The sequence below is a fragment of the Pseudophryne corroboree genome, chromosome 2 (genome assembly GCF_028390025.1).
Source record: "Pseudophryne corroboree isolate aPseCor3 chromosome 2, aPseCor3.hap2, whole genome shotgun sequence".
In the NCBI taxonomy this organism is placed as follows: Eukaryota; Metazoa; Chordata; class Amphibia; order Anura; family Myobatrachidae; genus Pseudophryne; species Pseudophryne corroboree.
This window is the reverse complement of record NC_086445.1, coordinates 558,729,165-558,750,024: the sequence shown is the minus strand read 5'-3', so window position 1 is coordinate 558,750,024 and position 20,860 is coordinate 558,729,165. Positions and strand designations below refer to the sequence as shown.

Genomic DNA, 20,860 nt, shown 5'->3' with positions numbered 1-20,860 from the left:
TTTAGCCTTTCTAATGCCTTTCCTCAGACCAGCACTAGCTGCTACATACATCACTCTGTCCTTTGTTTTAAAAGCCTTATCTCTAGCCCTTACTAAAGAGCGTACCTCAGCATTCAGCCAGGGTTTCTCATTTGCATAAACCTTAAAACTCAGTTTTAGAGTTACACTCTCAAAGCAACAGCTTATATAGCCTAAAACCATAGTTGCTAGGAGATCAACATCAATACCCCCTCCTATCATAGACTTCTCAATTAACAATTCCCAATCTGTAAATGCTAAGGTGTCCTGTAATCGCACCACTGCATTCTGGGGCCATGTTAGGACAGACTTTCTAGTGGGCCTAACACGCGTAACCAAGGGTTAATACGTAGGGATCAAAAATAACGAAATATGGTCCGATTTCCCAATATGGGGAGAGGCAACAGTCTCATAACCAAGATCCATATTCGTATAGGCTTGATCCAGAATATTTCCGCCTCATGTCAGAACACAGACATACTTATAAAACTTCGGAAAGACTAGTTATAGGTCTGCCCGGTTAAAGTCACCTGCTATAATAAAAGCACTGTCCACACATTCGGATTGTAGCCCTGCTAAAATGTCATACATGGTGTTTAGTGTAAGATCCGTATCCGTATTCCATCAAGTTCTTAGACCTGATGAATGCATTGGTTGATCTCTCACCTTTTGTGTTGCCCTGTGCTACTTACTGTTTGCCATTTTACCTTGGATGTCCTTTCCCCACCTTAAACTCTGTCTCTCAAAACTGAACTAATATTCACACCAGCCAATAGAAGTTGCCTACCTGCCGTCCCTATCTCAGACAACATGATTGTAAACCTTTCCCTTCAAGCCAACTGACTAGTTTTCATCCATGACTTAGAACTGCTCTTTGCTCTACATTTAGTTTGCTTCCAAATCCTATTGCATACATTTAAGAAACATTTCCAGAATATGCACACGTTCACACAAGGCACGGTAATAACTTTGCTCTGATTATATCCCGCCTTGGCTATTGCAAAAGTCTTCTTATTGGTCTTCTACTTACCAGGTATTTACCCCTACTATCTATTTTGTATGTGATGGCTAGAGGGATTTTCCTTGCAAAACAATATTGTAGTGCTGCTCTGCTTGGTCAGTCCCCTGGTTGCTTTTAGATTACCGAATCTAATATGAAACCATTTTAACATAAAAGGTCACCATCAGAACTACACCAACATTCACTTCTGTTGTCTCCTAAATAATCTCTGTTCTTGATCACTTCACGCTGTAAGATCCACTTTTCTCCACCATACTCTTTAAATACTCCCATTCCCAGTTATATTGCTTTTTTTTGGGCAGTACCCTCCTATGGAATGCCCTCCATCACACAAGAAGACACTCTTCTAGCCTCTTCAAGCAACTTCTCTGGCTGGACCAGTATGTCGTAATACACCTCATGTTTTAAACTCACTATTCCTGATAGATTGTAGACCACAGACCTCTTACGTCTGTTTTTTACTACCTAGTCTTATTTTAATACTTGCTGAGATGTCTATTGGACATCTGACATGGACAATTCCTGCAACAATATACATCTCATTACTGAGGAGTTTGTGTCCTAAGCCTTTGACAGTGATAAGTGGAGATAGATAAAGTACCAGTCAATCTGCTCCTAACTGCCTTGTTGCAGGCTATTTGAAAAATGGTAGTTTGGAGCTGGTTGGGTGGTACTTTAGCTCCGTCCAAGGCTTTGTAAATAGACCCCTTGTCTCTAAAAACAGTAAACTTGACTGTTGCTTAAGGTGGTTCCAACTGTTCCTTACATTAGTGGTGAATAAAGACGCCATTATTTGAGTGTAAAGAGATTAGGACAGACATTACACAGTTACTACTGCTGTCAGATCTTCATCAGATCGTATGTTGAGCAGGCCTTGCTCCACCAGTTATTCCTACTTGCAGGTGCTAAACATCTCAAAGTCTTCCACATCTACCTCCATCACATCCCCAGTGACTGGTTTCTGGTCTTCCACATCTATCATCCCCTCCAGGGTCTACTCCTGTGGTAGGAGTTCCAGTGAGAGTTTGACTAGACTATTTGGAAAAGTATGTTATGGAGGGATCACTGTGCTCCCCAATGCCACCTTCTTACCCCTCTTACTCCCTGCCGAGGGCTTGAGAGAATTTTTTTTCCAGGATATTGGTGGGAGAGTGTAGAGCGGCATGAGTGTAGGAGGGAGTGGATAGGGGATTTGACATTGCAGGAAGGAAGGAAGGAAGGAAGGGTGCCACTATCACTGTGAGTGGTGAGGAGAGGAGGATAGGGAATTGTTGTAAATTTACTTACCCACTTCTTGCTGCTTCCTTTATGCTAGCCTGGGCCTCAGGGTGGAAGAAGGGCCACTTTCTGTCAGTACTCTACCTGCAGAGTGCGGAATAGAATCTTGCACTCTGGGGTTGTCACTGTAGATGTGATAGACAATATCACAGAACTTGCAGGTCATCTTCCAAGGGCAGTCCTTGGTCTTGTGGCCACTTAGGCTTGCAGTTTTTCCAGATGTGGTAAGCCTTGCTGCAGTTAATACTGTTTCTTGGTCTACTCAAAAAAAAGAAATCCTGCCTATTTACCATGGGAAATGCTCTGTGGCAGGTGCTGGAGGCAGTCTGTTTTCTTATCGTCCTTCCTTGCCCTCAAGAGACTTTTTGTCTTTATAGATTGTTTTCATCTAGGATATTTGAGGAGTCCTCCATCCCTGCCAATACTACTTTCAGATTGCAGTGGAAGCAAAGGGTCTGTTGCTGATTGAGTAGGGGAGATTGAAGCAACAGGGACAGAGAACTCATTGGCTAACTTTTCCCATTCTTCCTGGGAACTGGGGCCAGAGTGGAGGCTGGAGCTTCAGCAGCTGTGGCAATCCTCAACGTCTTTGGTCTTGGAGGCAGGTCACTTCTAGAGCTAGGCTGAGAAGTGCTTTATATATTGATTTGTTGGTATTCTGGCAGAGCATTAAATGCCCAGCAATCAAATTGTGTTGTGTCACTTAAGTAGTAATAGTTGAGCAAGGGAGTAGTAGGTATATGCTGCACTGGTAACCAGTAGCTGAGACAATAACAGTGAAAAAGAGAACTGCTAATACACTTTGTACTAACTATGTACTGTTAACAGTATAAGAAATACAGTCCTGTAGTAGTGTTACGGGAATACAATTCACGGTGTGAGCCCCACTTGTACCCTGACCAATCCAAATTCTGCTCGCAAAATGGATAGCTAACCCTAATACCAAAGGAGAACAGGAAACCCCAAGAGAAAGCGTTACATCTATCCTTTGCGCTTTCTCTGGGTGTTTCTTGTTCTTCTGCAGTAGTGTTATTATTGTTACTTATTAGTATTATTATTATTATTATTATTATTAATAATAATAATAATAATGATATAGCTAATTAAACTGGTTATGCATATGTTTCTCAATGTACATGTAATCACATTTCTCCTTTTTTTTTTTTTTTTTTTTGTGTAGGTTTGGCAATATATCACACTTATGCGCAGGATATTTCTCATAGATTGTCCAGGTGTGGTTTATCCGTCTGGAGACTCGGAAACAGACATTGTGTTGAAAGGAGTGGTGAGTTTATAGACCTAAATAGGTGACAGCTGATATGCAAACGTGGTGATAGCAGAAAGGTTGCAGGTTTTGTAAACCTATTAACCTATATTTCTCTATCGTCCTAGTGGATGCTGGGGTTCCTGAAAGGACCATGGGGAATAGCGGCTCCGCAGGAGACAGGGCACAAAAAGTAAAGCTTTAGGATCAGGTGGTGTGCACTGGCTCCTCCCCCTATGACCCTCCTCCAAGCCTCAGTTAGATTTTTGTGCCCGGCCGAGAAGGGTGCAATCTAGGTGGCTCTCCTAAAGAGCTGCTTAGAAAAGTTTAGCTTAGGTTTTTTATTTTACAGTGAGTCCTGCTGGCAACAGGATCACTGCAACGAGGGACTTAGGGGAGAAGAAGTGAACTCACCTGCGTGCAGGATGGATTGGCTTCTTGGCTACTGGACATTAGCTCCAGAGGGACGATCACAGGTACAGCCTGGATGGTCACCGGAGCCTCGCCGCCGGCCCCCTTGCAGATGCTGAAACGAGAAGAGGTCCAGAATCGGCGGCAGAAGACTCCTCAGTCTTCTTAAGGTAGCGCACAGCACTGCAGCTGTGCGCCATTTTCCTCTCAGCACACTTCACACGGCAGTCACTGAGGGTGCAGGGCGCTGGGAGGGGGGCGCCCTGGGAGGCAAATGAAAACCTTTTTTGGCTAAAAATACCTCACATATAGCCTCCGGGGGCTATATGGAGATATTTAACCCCTGCCAGAATCCGTTAAGAGCGGGAGACGAGGCCGCCGAAAAAGGGGCGGGGCCTATCTCCTCAGCACACAGCGCCATTTTCCCTCACAGAAAGGCTGGAGGGAAGGCTCCCAGGCTCTCCCCTGCACTGCACTACAGAAACAAGGTTAAAACAGAGAGGGGGGGCACTAATTTGGCGTTAGAAATATATAAAAAAGATGCTATAAGGGAAAACACTTATATAAGGTTGTCCCTATATAATTATAGCGTTTTTGGTGTGTGCTGGCAAACTCTCCCTCTGTCTCTCCAAAGGGCTAGTAGGTCCTGTCCTCTATCAGAGCATTCCCTGTGTGTGTGCTGTGTCGGTACGTGTGTGTCGACATGTATGAGGACGATGTTGGTGAGGAGGCGGAGCAATTGCCTGTAATGGTGATGTCACTCTCTAGGGAGTCGACACCGGAATGGATGGCTTATTTAGGGAATTACGTGATAATGTCAACACGCGCCAAGGTCGGTTGACGACATGAGACGGCCGACAAACAATTAGTACCGGTCCAGACGTCTCAAAAACACCGTCAGGGGTTTTAAAACGCCCGTTTACTTTAGTCGGTCGACACAGACACAGACAGGGACACTGAATCCAGTGTCGACGGTGAATAAACAAACGTATTCCTTATTAGGGCCACACGTTAAGGGCAATGAAGGAGGTGTTACATATTTCTGATACTACAAGTACCACAAAAGAGGGTATTATGTGGGATGTGAAAAAACTACCGTAGTTTTTCCTGAATCAGATAAATTAAATGAAGTGTGTGATGATGCGTGGGTTCCCCCCGATAGAAAATATGGGCGGTATACCCTTTCCCGCCAGAAGTTAGGGCGCGTTGGGAAACACCCCTTAGGGTGGATAAGGCGCTCACACGCTTATCAGAACAAGTGGCGGTACCGTCTATAGATAGGGCCGTCCTCAAGGAGCCAGCTGACAGGAGGCTGGAAAAATATCATAAAAAGTATATACACACATACTGGTGTTATACTGCGACCAGCGATCGCCTCAGCCTGGATGTGCAGAGCTGGGGTGGCTTGGTCGGATTCCCTGACTAAAAATATTGATACCCTTGACAGGGACAGTATTTTATTGACTATAGAGCATTTAAAGGATGTATTTCTATATATGCGAGATGCACAGAGGGATATTTGCACTCTGGCATCAAGAGTAAGTGCGATGTCCATATCTGCCAGAAGATGTTTATGGACACGACAGTGGTCAGGTGATGCAGATTCCAAACGGCACAAAGGTGTATTGCCGTATAAAGGAAGAGGAGTTATTTGGGGTCGGTCCATCGGACCTGGTGGCCACGGCAACTGCTGGAAAATCCACCGTTTTTACCCTAAGTCACATCTCTGCAGAAAAAGACACCGTCTTTTCAGCTTCAGTCCTTTCGTCCCTATAAGAGTCATATCTGCCCAGGGATAGAGGAAAGGGAAGAAGACTGCAGCAGGCAGCCCATTCCCAGGAACAGAAGCGTTCCACCGCTTCTGACAAGCTCTCAGCATGACGCTGAGACCGTACAGGACCCCTGGATCCTACAAGTAGTATCCCAGGGGTACAGTTTGGAATGTCGAGACGTTTCCCCTGCGCAGGCTCCTGAAGTCTGCTTTACCAAGGTCTCCCTCCGACAAGGAGGCAGTATGGGAAAAAATTCACGAGCTGTATTCCCAGCAGGTGATAATTAAATTACCCCTCCTACAACAAGAAAAGGGGGTATTATTCCACACTATATTGTGGTACTGAAGCCAGAAGGCTAGGTGAGACCTATTCTAAATCTAAAAAAATTTGAACACTTACAAAGGTTCAAATCAAGATGGAGTCACTCAGAGCAGTGATAACGAACCGGGAAGAAGGGGACTATCTGGTGTCCCGAGACATCAGGGATGCTTACCTCCATGTCCCAAATTTGCCCTTATCACTAAGGGTACCTCAGGTTCGTGGTACAGAACTGTCACTATCAGTTTCAGACGCTGCCGTTTGGATTGTCTACGGCACCCCGGGTCTTTACCAAGGTAATGGCCGAAATGATGGTTCTTCTTCGAAGAAAAGGCGTCTTAATTATCCCTTACTTGGACGATCTCCTGATAAGGGCAAAGTCCAGGGAACAGTTGGAGGTCGGAGTAGCACTATCTCGGATACTGTTACAACAGCAGGGGTGGATTCTAAATATTCCAAAATCGCAGCTGATCCCGACAACAAGTCTCCTGTGCTTAGGGATGATTCTGGACACAGTCCAGAAAAAGGTGTTTCTCCCGGAAGAGAAAGCCAGGGAGTTATCCGAGCTAGTCAGGAACCTCCTAAAATCAGTGCATCATTGCACAAGGGCCATGGTAAAAAAATGGTGACTTCCTTCGAAGCAATTCCAGTCGGCAGATTTCATGCAAGAACTTTTCAGTGGGATCTGCTGGACAAATGGTCCGGATCGCATCTTCAGATGCATCAGCGGATAACCCTATATCCAAGGACAAGGGTGTCTCTCCTGTGGTGGTTACAGAGTGCTCATCTTCTAGAGGGCCGCAGATTCGGCATTCAGTTTTGGATGTTGGTGACCACGGAGGCCAGCCCGAGAGGCTGGGGAGCAGTCACACAAGGAAAAAAATTTCCAGGGAGTGTGATCAAGTCTGGAGATTTTTCTCCACATAAATATAGCTAAGGGTAAATTTATAATGCTCTAAGCTTAGCAAGACCTCTGCTTCAAGGTCAGCCGGTATTGATCCAGTGGGATAAAACATCACGGCAGTCGCCCACGTAAATAGACAGGGCGGCACAAGAAGCAGGAGGGCAGTGGCAAAAACAGCAAGGACTTTTCGCTGGGCGGAAAATCATGTGATAGCACTGTCAGCAGTGTTTCATTCCGGGAATGGAAACTGGGAAGCAGACTTCCTCAGTAGGCACGACCTCCACCCGGCAGAGTGGGAACTTCATGGGGAAGTTTTCCACATAATTGTAAACCGTTGGGAATTACCAAAGGTGGACATGATGGCGTCCCGTCTGAACAAAAAACGGGACAGGTATTGCGCCAGGTTAAGAGACCCTCAGGCAATAGCTGTGGACGTTCTGGTAACACCGTGGGTGTACCAGTCGGGTATGTGTTCCATCCTCTGCTTTTCATACCTAAGGTACTGAGAATTATAAGACGTAGAGGAGTAAGAACTATACTCATGGCTCCGGATTGGCCAAGAAGGACTTGGTACCCGGAACTTCAAGAGATGCTCACAGAGGACTTATGGCCTCTGCCGCTAAGAAGGGACTTGCTTCAGCAAGTACCATGTCTGTTCCAAGACTTACCGCAGCTGCGTTTGACGGCATGGCGGTGGAACGCCGGATCCTAAGGGAAAAGGCATTCAGGAAGAGGTCATTCCTACCCTGGTCAAAGCCAGAAAGGAGGTGACCGCACAACATTATCACCACATGTGGCGAAAATATGTTGCGTGGTGTGAGGCCAGGAAGGCCCCACGAAGAAATTTCAACTCGGTCGAATCCTGCATTTCTTGCAAACAGGAGTGTCTATGGGCCTCAAATTGGGGTACATTAAGGTTCAAATTTCGGCCCTGTCGATTTTTCTTCCAGAAAGAATTGGCTTCAGTTCCTGAAGTCCAGAAGTTTGTCAAGGGAGTATTGCATATACAACCCCCTTTTGTGCCTCCAGTGGCACTGTGGGATCTCAACGTAGTTCTGGGATTCCTCAAAACACATTGGTTTAAAACCAGTCAAATCTGTGGATTTGAAGCATCTCACATGAAAAGTGAACATGCTCTTGGACCTGGCCTGGACCAGGCGAGTGTCAAATTGGTGGTTTTTTTCTCAAAAAAGCCCATATCTGTTTGTCCATTCGGACAGGGCAGAGCTGCGGACTCGTCCCCAGTTCTCTCCCTAAGGTTGTGTCAGTGTTTCACCTGAACCAGCTTATTGTGGTGTCTTGCGCCTACTAGGGACTTGGAGGACTCCAAGTTGCTAGATGTGGTCAGGGCCCTGGAAAATATAGGTTCCAGGACGGCTGGAGTCAGGAAAACTGACTTGCTGTTATCCTGTATGCACCCAACAAACTGGGTGCTCTTGCTTTTAAGCAGACTTTTGCTAGTTGGATGTGTAATACAATTCAGCTTGCACATTCTGTGGCAGGCCTGCCACAGCCAAAATATGTAAATGCCCATTCCACAAGGAAGGTGGGCTCATCTTGGGCGGCTGCCCGAGGGGTCTCGGCTTTACAACTTTGCCGAGCGGCTATTTAGTCAGGGGCAAACACGTTTGTAAAATCCTACAAATTTGATACCCTGGCTAAGGAGGACCTGGAGTTCTCTCATTCGGTGCTGCAGAGTCATCCGCACTCTCCCGCCCGTTTGGGAGCTTTGGTATAATCCCCATGGTCCTTTCAGGAACCCCAGCATCCACTAGGACGATAGAGAAAATAAGAATTTACTTACCGATAATTCTATTTCTCGGAGTCCGTAGTGGATGCTGGGCGCCCATCCCAAGTGCGGATTATCTGCATTACTTGTACATAGTTACAAAAATCGGGTTATTATTGTTGTGAGCCATCTTTTCAGAGGCTCCGCTGTTATCATACTGTTAACTGGGTTCAGATCACAGGTTGTACAGTGTGATTGGTGTGGCTGGTATGAGTCTTACCCGGGATTCTTAAATCCTTCCTTATTGTGTACGCTCGTCCGGGCACAGTACCTAACTGAGGCTTGGAGGAGGGTCATAGGGGGAGGAGCCAGTGCACACCACCTGATCCTAAAGCTTTACTTTTTGTGCCCTGTCTCCTGCGGAGCCGCTATTCCCCATGGTCCTTTCAGGAACCCCAGCATCCACTACGGACTCCGAGAAATAGAATTATCGGTAAGTAAATTCTTATTTTTTCTCTGTTAAATTATATATTGCTGATGTATTTGGATAACGGGAAACCTGCTCATGTGTACAGTACAATCGTGCTGGCTATTGACAATGTATATCCATCTTTGTATGCCTAAGAGGCTCTTTAGAATTACCATGTTACTTGTTTCTCGAACTCTTTAGGTGCAAGTGGAAAAGATTAAAAGCCCAGAAGATCACATTGCTGCTGTCCTTGAAAGAGCAAAGCCAGAGTATGTCAGCAAGACCTACAAGATCGATGCCTGGGAAAATGCTGAGGATTTCCTTGAGAAACTTGCTTTTAAAATGGGAAAATTGTTGAAGGTTAGGGAAATTGCTAATTACACTAAGGACTGTTCTTACAAAGTGTTTTCTTCTGTTTTTTTTTATATATATATATACATACATACATACATACATACATACATACATACATACATACATACATACATACATACATACATACATACATCTAAAAATGCAGCACAGTATAATATCCCTACATGGCCTACTTTAGTAATGTCTAGGTTAGAGGAACACTTGCTTTTTAGTAAGTGTGATGATGGTCAACAGCTGCTTACCTTTGTCATTTAGGAGGGCACAGAGTGGGCAACGAGTAGTGCTTCATAGCAGTGTGGCAATGTTGCTGTAACAAGCAAGTTGTTAATAATTTTGCTTTATACCAAAACGTTTATTTGTTATGAGCAAATATAACTACACTAATTTTGCACGTAAGATAACAACATGTTTCATTTGGGACATACAATCCATTTTCTTATTGCACTTGAGTGCTAGAGTTGTTTGTTTATTTTTGAATCCATTCTAAAGTAAATTGGCGTATGATCTGTTATTAAATGTCCGTGTGCCACTAACTGGTTATTGCAGATTTATTATAATTTAGTAAATCATGTGGATAAGGTGACCAGTATTATTCTGAAGACTAATTTCTCTTACGTCCAAGAGGATGCTGGGGTCCACATTAGTACCATGGGGTATTAGACGGGTCCACCAGGAGCCATTGGCACTTTAAGAGTTTGAGAGTGTTGGCTGGCTCCTCCCTCTATGCCCCTCCTACCAGACTCTGTGCCTGGAGAAGCCGGTCACAGCTAGGGGAGCTCTCCAGAGTTTCTCTAGTAAAGTTTAGTTTAGAGTTTATTATTTTACAGGGAGGCTGCTGGCAACAGCCTCCCTGCTTCGTGTCACTAAGGGGGAGAGTAGTGTCCGCCCTGCGGGGTCTGAGCGACTATCTCCGCTGACAGGACACTGAGCTCCTGAGGGGATAGATCGTTCCCTGCCACAGGGGACCGCTTGCCCCAGCAGCATGCCGCCACCCCCTTACAGAGCCAGAAGATCAGTGGCGAGTGAGTCACTGACCCCCCTAGCAAGCAGGGGGCCGGTGTGAAGATGGCATCAGTGTAGGAGCGCAGTATTAACGGCGGTCCGGAGGCTCAGCGGCGCTGTGAGGGGCGCCCTGAGCCAGCGCCTACACCCTACACTGGTCACACAGCCTGTTGGGGTCCCGGGATCTCAGCCAGTATAAATCCTCAGGCCAGTATAATCCTATGAAGAGCGAGAAGACCGTGCCATTTTGGGGGCGGAGCTTCTCCTCAGAGCGCACCCAGCAGCGTTCAGCGCCATTTTCCTGCCTGCACAGCGCTGTCAGTGAAGAGCAAGTCCCTCCACAGCAACTCCAGCTATCTCTCACGGTACCAGGAATTGTAGAAGGGGGGAGGCTGCAAAACGACTGTGTAACCTATTAAGGTGCACAGTCAGCGCTAATAGAGGGTCTCCCTTTATATTAAAAGCGCTGTGTGTGGGTTGGCTCCAATCTTTGTCTCTCTTGCCATTCTTGGGGGTGAAAGTCTGTCTGTCCTCCCCTGTGTGTGTATGGAGTGTCTGTGGTCTCCATTAAGCAAAGTCCAGGGACTCTGTGTCATATGCTGCAGAGGATATGTCCTCTCAGGATGATCCCATTCCATGTAATCAGGATTGCACTGGTTTAGCACAGATTCCAGTAAGGGAGCCTGAGTGGTTATCCTCTTATCAAATCTATGATTTCTCAGATTTTAAATAGGGTTGCACAAAATGAATCCGCAACTCAGGCTTTACAGAACTCTATGGCAGCCTGGCCCAGTTCTGGTACATCAGGGCTCCCTGCTGTATATTCACATGAACGTGCTCTTGCGCAGATCATGCAGGATGATACCGATTCTGACACAGCAGACGGTAACGGGGATATGTTGCGGGGAACAGCATCTCTTGCTAAAGGGGTGCAGTTGATGATAGAGGCTATTAGGGATGTGTTGAATATTGCTGATACAACACCTGAGCAGGTTGAGGAGGCTTACTTCACTGAAAATAAGAAAGCCTCGCTAACTTTCCCTGCGTCAAAGGAATTAAATTCTATATTTGAAAAGGCTTGGGAAAACCCGGATAAAAAATACCAGATGTCCAAAAGGGTTCTGGTAGCATTTCCTTTCCCGGTAGAAGATAGAAAAAAATGGGATAACCCACCTATTGTTGACGCGTCAGTATCCAGACTCTCAAAAAGGGTGGTTTTACCTGTTCCAGGATCTACCGCCTTAAAAGAGCCGGCTGATCGTAAAATTGGTAATACGCTCAAATCCATGTACACGGCTTCTGGGGCAATACTACGCCCCACTATTGGCAGTGCTTGGATTGCCAAGGCTATAGTAAAGTGGTCAGGCACGTTACTTGAGGACTTGGATACTATGGAAAAATGTGATGTTGAAGTTTTTTTACATAACATTCAGGATTCGGCAGGATTTCTGGTAGAATCCATGAAGGACATGGGTTCCATGGCTGCGGGAATTTCCTCCATGTCAGTATCAGCTCGTCGAGGACTGTGGTTGCGCCAGTGGTCTGCCGACGCGGAATCCAGGAGAAGTGTGGAGACCCTACCCTACTCAGGTCAGGCTCTCTTTGGGGAAGCGTTAGATGCGTGGATCTCCACGTCTACGGCTGGTAAGTCACCCTTTCTTCCCTCAGCTACACCTGCTCCGAAGAAACCCTTTTCTTCAGTTACGTCACAGCCCTTTCGATCTACCAAGCCCAGAAAGGCCAAACCGTCCCAACACCTTCTTTCGGGGAGGTCGGTCCAAGAAACCTGCGGCAGCAGGTTCCCAGGAAGAGAAACCTGCTTCAGGTACACCAAAGTCCTCCGCATGACGGTGGACTGCATGCCCCGGAGGTGGGGCCGGTGGGAGCGAGACTCCGACATTTCAGTCATGTCTGGGTGTCCTCCGGCCTGGACCCCTGGGTGCAAGATATTGTGTCCCAGGGGTACAGGCTGGAATTTCAAAATCTCCCTCCTCACCGATTTTTCAGATCAGGCTTGCCAGCTCTGCTGGCGGACAGGACTGTCTTGCAAGAAGCCGTCCAGAAGTTGGTGGAGGCACAGGTTATTGTGCCAGTACCACCTCCTATTCAAAACAAAGTTTACTATTCAAACCTTTTCGTGGTACCGAAACCGGATGGTTCAGTCAGGCCCATTCTGAACTTGAACTCCCTCAAAAAGGGGTTTAGTGATTTTAAGTTCAAAATGGAGTCTCTAAGGGCAGTGATATCAGGTCTGGAGGAGGTGGAATTCCTAGTATCCCTGGATATCGAGGATGCGTACCTCCACATTCGGATTTGGCTGCCGCATCAAGCTTATCTTCGATTCGCACTGTTGGACTGGCACTTTCAGTTCCAGGCCCTCCCATTCGGCCTCTCCACAGCACAGAGGGTATTCACCAAGGTGATGGCGGAGATGATGTTTCTCCTCCGCAGACGGGGGGTGAACATAATTCTGTATCTGGACGATCTGCTGATAAAGGCATCGTCCAAGGAGAAGCGGTTACGGTCCATAGCACTTACGACAAAGCTTTCTCGGGGAACATGGTTGGATCCAGAATCTTCCAAAATCACATTTGCGACAAACCAGGAGGTTGTCCTTTCTGGGAATGATCCTTGACACGGAGGTGCAGAGGGTGTTTCTCCCAGAGGAAAAGGCGTTGGTGATTCAAACGATGGTCCGGGATGTCCTGAAGCCAGCCCGGGTGTAAGTTCATCAGTGCATTCGCCTTTTGGTGAAGATGGTGGCCTCTTACGAGGCTCTGCAGTACGGGAGGTTTCACGCTCGGCCCTTTCAACTGGATCTCCTGGACATGTGGTCGGGATCCCATCTACACATGCACCAGAGAATACGTCTGTCGCCAAAGGCCAGGATTTCACTCCTCTGGTGGCTGCAATTACCTCAACTTCTGGAGGGCCGCATGTTCGGGATTCAGGACTGGATCCTTCTAACCATGGATGCAAGTCTCCAGGGCTGGGGCGCAGTCACTCAAGGGGAAACCTTCCAAGGAAGGTGGTCAAACTGTATTCTCCAAGCGGCCCATCTTCTGAGAAATCAGACCATTCAAGTGCAGTCGGACAATGTGACCACAGTGGCTTAGATAAACCGACAGGGCGGAACGAAGAGCAGAGCTGCAATGGCAGAGGTAACAAGAATCGTCCTCTGGGCAAAAAAGCACGCGTTGGCGCTGCCAGCAATCTTCATTCCGGGAGTAGACAACGGGGAAGCGGACTTCCTCAGCAGACACGATCTCCATCCAGGGGAGAGGGGTCTCCATCTGGAGGTAACAGATCTTTATGGCATACCCCAGATCGACATGATGGCCTCTCGTCTCAACAAGAAGCCTCGACTGTATTGTTCCAGGTCGAGGGACCCGCAAGCAGTGGCAATGGACGCCCTGGTGACTCCGTGGGTGTTCCAGTCGTTGTATGTGTTTCCTCCACTTTCACTCATCCCAAGAGTTCTAAAGCTCATTAGGAGAACAAGGGTTCAAGCGATCCTCATTGCTCCAGACTGGCCAAGAAGGGCCTAGTACGCGGATCTTCTGGATCTACTGCAAGAAGAGCCGATGCCTCTTCCTCTTCGGGAGGACCAGCTGCAGCAGGGGCAGTTCGCGCCTATCAAGAGTTACCGTGGCTACGTTTGACGGCATGGAGGTTGAACGCCTAATACTAGCTCGGAAGGGCATTCCATACAAAGTTATTCCTACCCTGATACAGGCTAGGAAAGGAGTAACGTCTAAACATTACCATCGAATTTGGAAAAAATAAGTATCTTGGTGTGAGTCCAAGAAATTTCCTGCGGTGGAGTTTCAACTGGGACAGTTTCTCCTCTTCCAACAAGCTGGTGTGGATATGGGCCTGAAGTTGGGATCTGTGAGGGTCCAGATTTCGGCCCTATCCATTTTCTTACAGAAACAATTGGCTGCCCTCCCTGAGGTTCAGACCTTTTTGAAGGGAGTTCTGCACATCCAAGCTCCCTTTGTACCGCCTTGGGACCTTAACGTGGTGTTGCAGTTCCTCCAATCGGACTGGTTCGAGCCTCTACAGGAGGTTGAGGTCAAATTTCTTACGTGTAAAGCTGTCACGTTGTTGGCTTTAGCTTCTGCTAGACGTGTGTCAGAGTTGGGGGCTTTGTCCTGTAAAAGCCATTACTTGATCTTCCACGAAGATGGAGCTGAGCTCCGGACACGTCAGCAGTTTCTTCCGAAAGTTGTGTCAGCATTTCATATCAACCAACCTATTGTGGTGCCAGTGGCTACTGACTCCTCAATTTCATCCAAGTCCTTGGATGTTGTAAGGGCTCTGAAAATGTATATGAAGAGGACTGCTCATCACAGGAAATCGGACTGTGTGTGTCCTGTATGATCCCAAGAAAATTGGATGTCCTGCTTCTAAGCAGATGATCTCTCGCTGGATCAGGTTGACTATCCAGCATGCGTATTCTACGGCAGGCTTGCCGTATCCTACGTCTGTCAAGGCCCACTCTACTCGTAAGGTGGGGTCTTCCTGGACGGCTGCCGGGGGTGTCTTGGCGTTACAACTTTGCCGAGCTGCAACTTGGTCTGGGTCGAACACGTTTGCAAAGTTCTACAAGTTCGATACTTTGGCCTCTGATGATCTGAGGTTCAGTCAATCATTTCTGCAGGAGCCTCCATGCTCTCCCTCCCGTTCTGGGGATCCCCATGGTACTAATGTGGACCCCAGCATCCTCTAGGACGTAAGAGAAAATAGGATTTTGGTTACCTACCGGTAAATCCTTTTCTCGTAATCCGTAGAGAATGCTGGGCGCCCGCCTAGCGCTTCGTTTTCCTGCAATTATCTGGTTCAGTACAACTTTGTTTTAGTTACATACTGCATTGTTACTTGGTAAGTAATGATTTCAGCGGTTGCTGAGTTTTCAAGCTAAGCTTGATGTGCCTTGTATGCGTGAGCTGGTATGAATCTCGCCACTATCTGTGTTGAATCCTTCTCACGAAGATGTCCGTCTCCTCGGGCACATTTTCTAGACAGAGTCTGGTAGGAGGGGCATAGAGGGAGGAGCCAGCCCACACTCTCAAACTCTTAAAGTGCCAATGCCTCCTGGTGGACCCGTCTATACCCCATGGTACTAATGGGTACCCCAGCTTCCTCTACGGACTATGAGAAAAGGATTTACCGGTAGGTAACCAAAATCCTATTATTTTCACTCTTTCTCTTTGAAATAAAGATTGCAGTATTGCTGAAACCTTTCTTACAAATGTTTGTTGTAGGGTGGAGAGCCAGATTGCCAGACTGTGTCAAAAATGGTCCTCAATGACTGGCAAAGGGGGAGAATACCATTCTTTGTGAAACCACCAAATGCAGAGCCACCCCCAGAGGTACATTTTGTATATTACGTTATCCTTGTACTCTTTCACTTTGGCATGTAAAGAAACACACTGCATGGACTATGGTGCTTATAGACGTTTGTGAAGGCGCCAGCATAGAAAATGCAGAATCTACACTCGTTCATCCAAGATTTAAGTGGATTTTCGGGTGTGGTTCGTTTTATCGACAGTATCTAGGTCGACAATGTTTAGGTCGACCACTATAGGTCGACAGTCACTAGGTCGACATGGATGGAAGGTCGACAGGGTTTCTAGGTCGACATGTGCTAGGTTGACAGGTCTAAAGGTCGACATGAGGAAAAATTTTTTTGTGTGTGTCGTTTTCTTCGTAGAGTGACCGGGATCCCAAATTAGTGCACCGCGTCCCCTCGCATGGCTCGCTTCGCTCGCCATGCTTCGGGCATGGTGCCTTCGCTCTGCTACCGCTTCGCTCGGCACACTTTACCGTTCCAATCGTAGTCCACGTGGATCGTTAAGTATGAAAAATTCCAAAAAAAATGTGAAAAACTCATGTCGACCTTTAGACCTGTCGACCTAGCACATGTCGACCTAGAAACCCTGTCGACCTTCCATCCATGTCGACCTAGTGACTGTCGACCTATAGTGGTCGACCTAAACATTGTCGACCTAGACACTGTCGATCTTCAGACCAGATCCCGGATTTTCACCTTGGAAAAACCTGTTATAAATGCATTCTTTATAGCAGTGCAGCCAATGCAATTAATTTCTATTAAGACCACTATTGTTTTGTAGCTATTACAGTAGCATTGAGCTGCTGCTAGTTATGAGTCTGACTTAGGTGGTACAGTACTGAAACACATGAGGCATAGTACTGTATGTCACCTATTTTCTTCTAACAGGTGATTTGGAGAATTCCTTTCAGCTTGGAGTAATTGTTAAAACTAAGCATTTGGAGAAAGCTTTTTGATGGGTTTGATTTCCGTTGTGTTCATGTGAGACTGAGGGGTCTACGTACTAAACCATGAAGAGAGAGAAAGTACCAGCCAATCAACATCTGTCTTGTTACAGGCTGCGTTTGAAAAGTTAGGAGCTGGTGACTGGTATTTTATCACCATCCACTTTATCTCTCTCCAAGGCTCAGTATATAGACCCCTGAGTGTTAAATCCAAGATGCCTATCAGCCTTGTATCCGTGTTAGTAAATACCTGTTTGGTTTCACAGCTCCCAAGAGCTGAAACATATTATATGATCTTATTACGATATTGAAACAATATATAAAAACCTTTATTAGTTATTTGGATAATATATGCTTAGTGGGGTTGGATACCGCACTGGATTTCTGTTTGCGGAGGGTTTTGCATATGCTTTCGCAGAGACCAACAATATGTAACAAATAAATGATCCCTATTATGGGTATCTATTGTGTATATGTATATGATGGTGGTGCTCCCAGAGTCAGAAATACAAGTGGTAGTTTTGGAAGGAAAAAGACTGTGCCCCAACACAGGGGTAAATTTACTAAGGTCCCGATTTTGACCGAGATGCCGTTTTTTCATCAAAGTGTCATCTCGGTAATTTACTAAGCAATAATCACGGCAGTGATGAGGGCATTCGTAATATTTTGAAGTCCTAGGAAAAAAATCACGAATGAATACACCATCGGTCAAAACGCGGCTGTTTAAGTATGAATCTCGGTCATTTACTAAGAAGTGCAAAGCAAAAAAAAAAACAAACACTGCCGTGAAAAATTACAACTCGTAAAAAAAGGCTAAAAAAAACAGACCTTTTTTTTTTATTTGTGATTGGATAGGCATGCACGGATCCATGAGATCCGTGCATGTATATCAGTGGGAAGGGGTGGGAAAGTGCTTATTTTTTCAAAAAAAATTGCGTGGGGTCCCCCCTCCTAAGCATAACCAGCCTCGGGCTCTTTGAGCCGATCCTGGTTGCAGAAATATGGTGAAAAAATTGACAGGGGTTCCCCCATATTTAAGCAACCAGCATCGGGCTCTGCGCCTGGTCCTGGTTCCAAAAATACGGGGGACAAAAAGAGTAGGGGTCCCCCGTATTTTTAAAACCAGCACAGGGCTCCACTAGCTGGACAGATAATGCCACAGCCGGGGGTCACTTTTATATAGTGCCCTGCGGCCGTGGCATCAAAAATCCAACTAGTCACCCCTGGCCGGGGTACCCTGAGGGAGTGGGGACCCCTTCAATCAAGGGGTCCCCCCCCCCCAGCCACCCAAGGGCCAGGGGTGAAGCCCGAGGCTGTCCCCCCCCATCCAATGGGCTGCGGATGGGGGGGCTGATAGCCTTTGTTGTAAAAGAAAAGATATTGTTTTTAGTAGCAGTACTACAATTCCCAGCAAGCCTCCCCCGCATGCTGGTACTTGGAGAACCACAAGTACCAGCATGCGGCGGAAAAACGGGCCCGCTGGTACCTGTAGTACTACTACTAAAAAAATACCCAAAAAAACACAAGACACACACACCGTGAAAGTATAATTTTATTACATACATACACACATACATACATACTTACCTTACGTTCCCACGCAGGTCGGTCCTCTTCTCCAGTAGAATCCAAGGGGTACCTGTTGAAGAAATTATACTCACGAGATCCAGGGGTCCAGGGTCCTCGGGGAATCCAGGTGTAATCCACGTACTTGAAAAAAATAACAAAACGGACACCCGAGCCACGCACTAAAAGGGGACCCATGTTTGCACATGGATCCCCTTTTCCCGACTGCCAGAAACCCACTCTGACTGATGTCTAAGTGGGTTTCTTCAGCCAATCAGGGAGTGCCACGTTGTAGCACTCTCCTGATCGGCTGTGTGCTCCTGTACTGAGTGACAGGCGGCACACGGCAGTGTTACAATGTAGCGCCTATGCGCTCCATTGCAACCAATGCTGGGAACTTTCTGCTCAGCGGTGACGTCACTTTAGGTCAACCGCAGGGCAGAAAGTTCCCAGCATTGGTTACAATGGAGCGCATAGGCGCTACATTGTAACACTGCCGTGTGCCGCCTGTCACTCAGTACAGGAGCACACAGCCGATCAGGAGGGTGCTACAACGTGGCACTCCCTGATTGGCTGAAGAAACCCACTTAGACATCAGTCAGAGTGGGTTTCTGGCAGTCGGGAAAAGGGGATCCATGTGCAAACATGGGTCCCCTTTTAGTGCGTGGCTCGGGTGTCCGTTTTGTTATTTTTTTCAAGTACGTGGATTACACCTGGATTCCCCGAGGACCCTGGACCCCTGGATCTCGTGAGTATAATTTCTTCAACAGGTACCCCTTGGATTCTACTGGAGAAGAGGACCGACCTGCGTGGGAACATAAGGTAAGTATGTATGTATGTGTGTACGTATGTAATAAAATTATACTTTCACGGTGTGTGTGTCTTGTGTTTTTTGGGGTATTTTTTTAGTAGTAGTACTACAGGTACCAGCGGGCCCGTTTTTCCGCCGCATGCTGGTACTTGTGGTTCTCCAAGTACCAGCATGCGGGGGAGGCTTGCTGGGACTTGTAGTACTGCTACTAAAAACAATATCTTTTCTTTTACAACAAAGGCTATCAGCCCCCCCATCCGCAGCCCATTGGATGGGGGGGACAGCCTCGGGCTTCACCCCTGGCCCTTGGGTGGCTGGGGGGGGGGGGACCCCTTGATTGAAGGGGTCCCCACTCCCCCAGGGTACCCCGGCCAGGGGTGACTAGTTGGATTTTTGATGCCACGGCCGCAGGGCACTATATAAAAGTGACCCCCGGCTGTGGCATTATCTGTCCAGCTAGTGGAGCCCGGTGCTGGTTTTAAAAATACGGGGGACCCCTACTCTTTTTGTCCCCCGTATTTTTGGAACCAGGACCAGGCGCAGAGCCCGATGCTGGTTGCTTAAATATGGGGGAACCCCTGTCATTTTTTTTCCCATATTTCGGCAACCAGGATCGGCTCAAAGAGCCCGAGGCTGGTTATGCTTAGGAGGGGGGACCCCACGCAATTTTTTTTTAAATATTTGACAGTGTTTAATTTAAAAAAAACAAAAAAAATGAACCCCAGCACGGATCACACAGATCCGGCCGAGATTCATTGTAAAAAAGTCGGCAGTGTTTTGCTAATCACTGCCGTAAAAATAGAAAAAAACCCACGAATGACATCGACATCGGAACAAAAGAAAAACCCGAATACGACAGCTTAGTAAATTAGTCGTAATCAATTCAAAAAGTTGCAGTTTTACACTTTCGATGTCATTCGTGATTGAACTTTGACCTGAAACGGGAAAATACGAATCTTAGTAAATTTACCCCACAGAGTCTTTCTTTTTCCTTCCAAAACTACCACTTATTTGGATAATAGTCAGAATGAATTTTGTGACAGATGTAAAATAGGAAGATCTATGGGTCTTGTATTGACAGGGACTTGGAATTTCAAGCATTGACAGTCCAGAGATTTGGAAGATTGGAGGTGTTAGCTATAGCAGCCAATTGAAGCTATTACGCATCTAGTATAAACTAGAAAATAAAAATATCTGATTGGTTGCCATGGGAGAAATTTTCCATTTTCTTGTATTGTACATTTGACGCATTCAGAAACCTTTTGCAATATTGAAATCCTATTGCCTTTGAGTAATGTAATCAGTTGTCTTGAAACACGGGTACATTCACTCTATTATGTATCAAGCACACAGAAATTAGTTTAAAACTTCTGTGTTTAATGTAATCTCAATCCCTGTAATAGACTGTAATGGGATGTACTCCCGCTCAGTTGTTGTTCATATTAAAGGGCTGAAGGGGTGATGTATCAAACATTGGAGAGAGAGAAAATGTACAAGATAAAGTTCCATCCAGTTAGCTCCTAAATCAACTCATTTTTCAAACTCCACAACTGTGTTATAATAATAAGAGTTCTCACATTTGATCAACCCTAAGTTATGAAGAATTCTTGGATTGTGAGGTG

The 20,860-nt window shown here is 46.5% G+C and overlaps 1 protein-coding gene across 1 annotated transcript in view; it reads left to right on the top strand.

Moving 5' to 3' along the window:
- GNL2 (G protein nucleolar 2) overlaps positions 1-20,860 on the top strand; it is a 133,111-nt gene that overhangs the window by 87,579 nt on the left and 24,672 nt on the right. Inside the window, exons 10-12 of the mRNA XM_063954346.1 lie at positions 3,498-3,602; positions 9,386-9,544; positions 15,829-15,936. Of these exons, the coding sequence (XP_063810416.1) occupies positions 3,498-3,602; positions 9,386-9,544; positions 15,829-15,936 (372 nt within the window). The remainder of the gene's footprint in view (positions 1-3,497; positions 3,603-9,385; positions 9,545-15,828; positions 15,937-20,860) is intronic.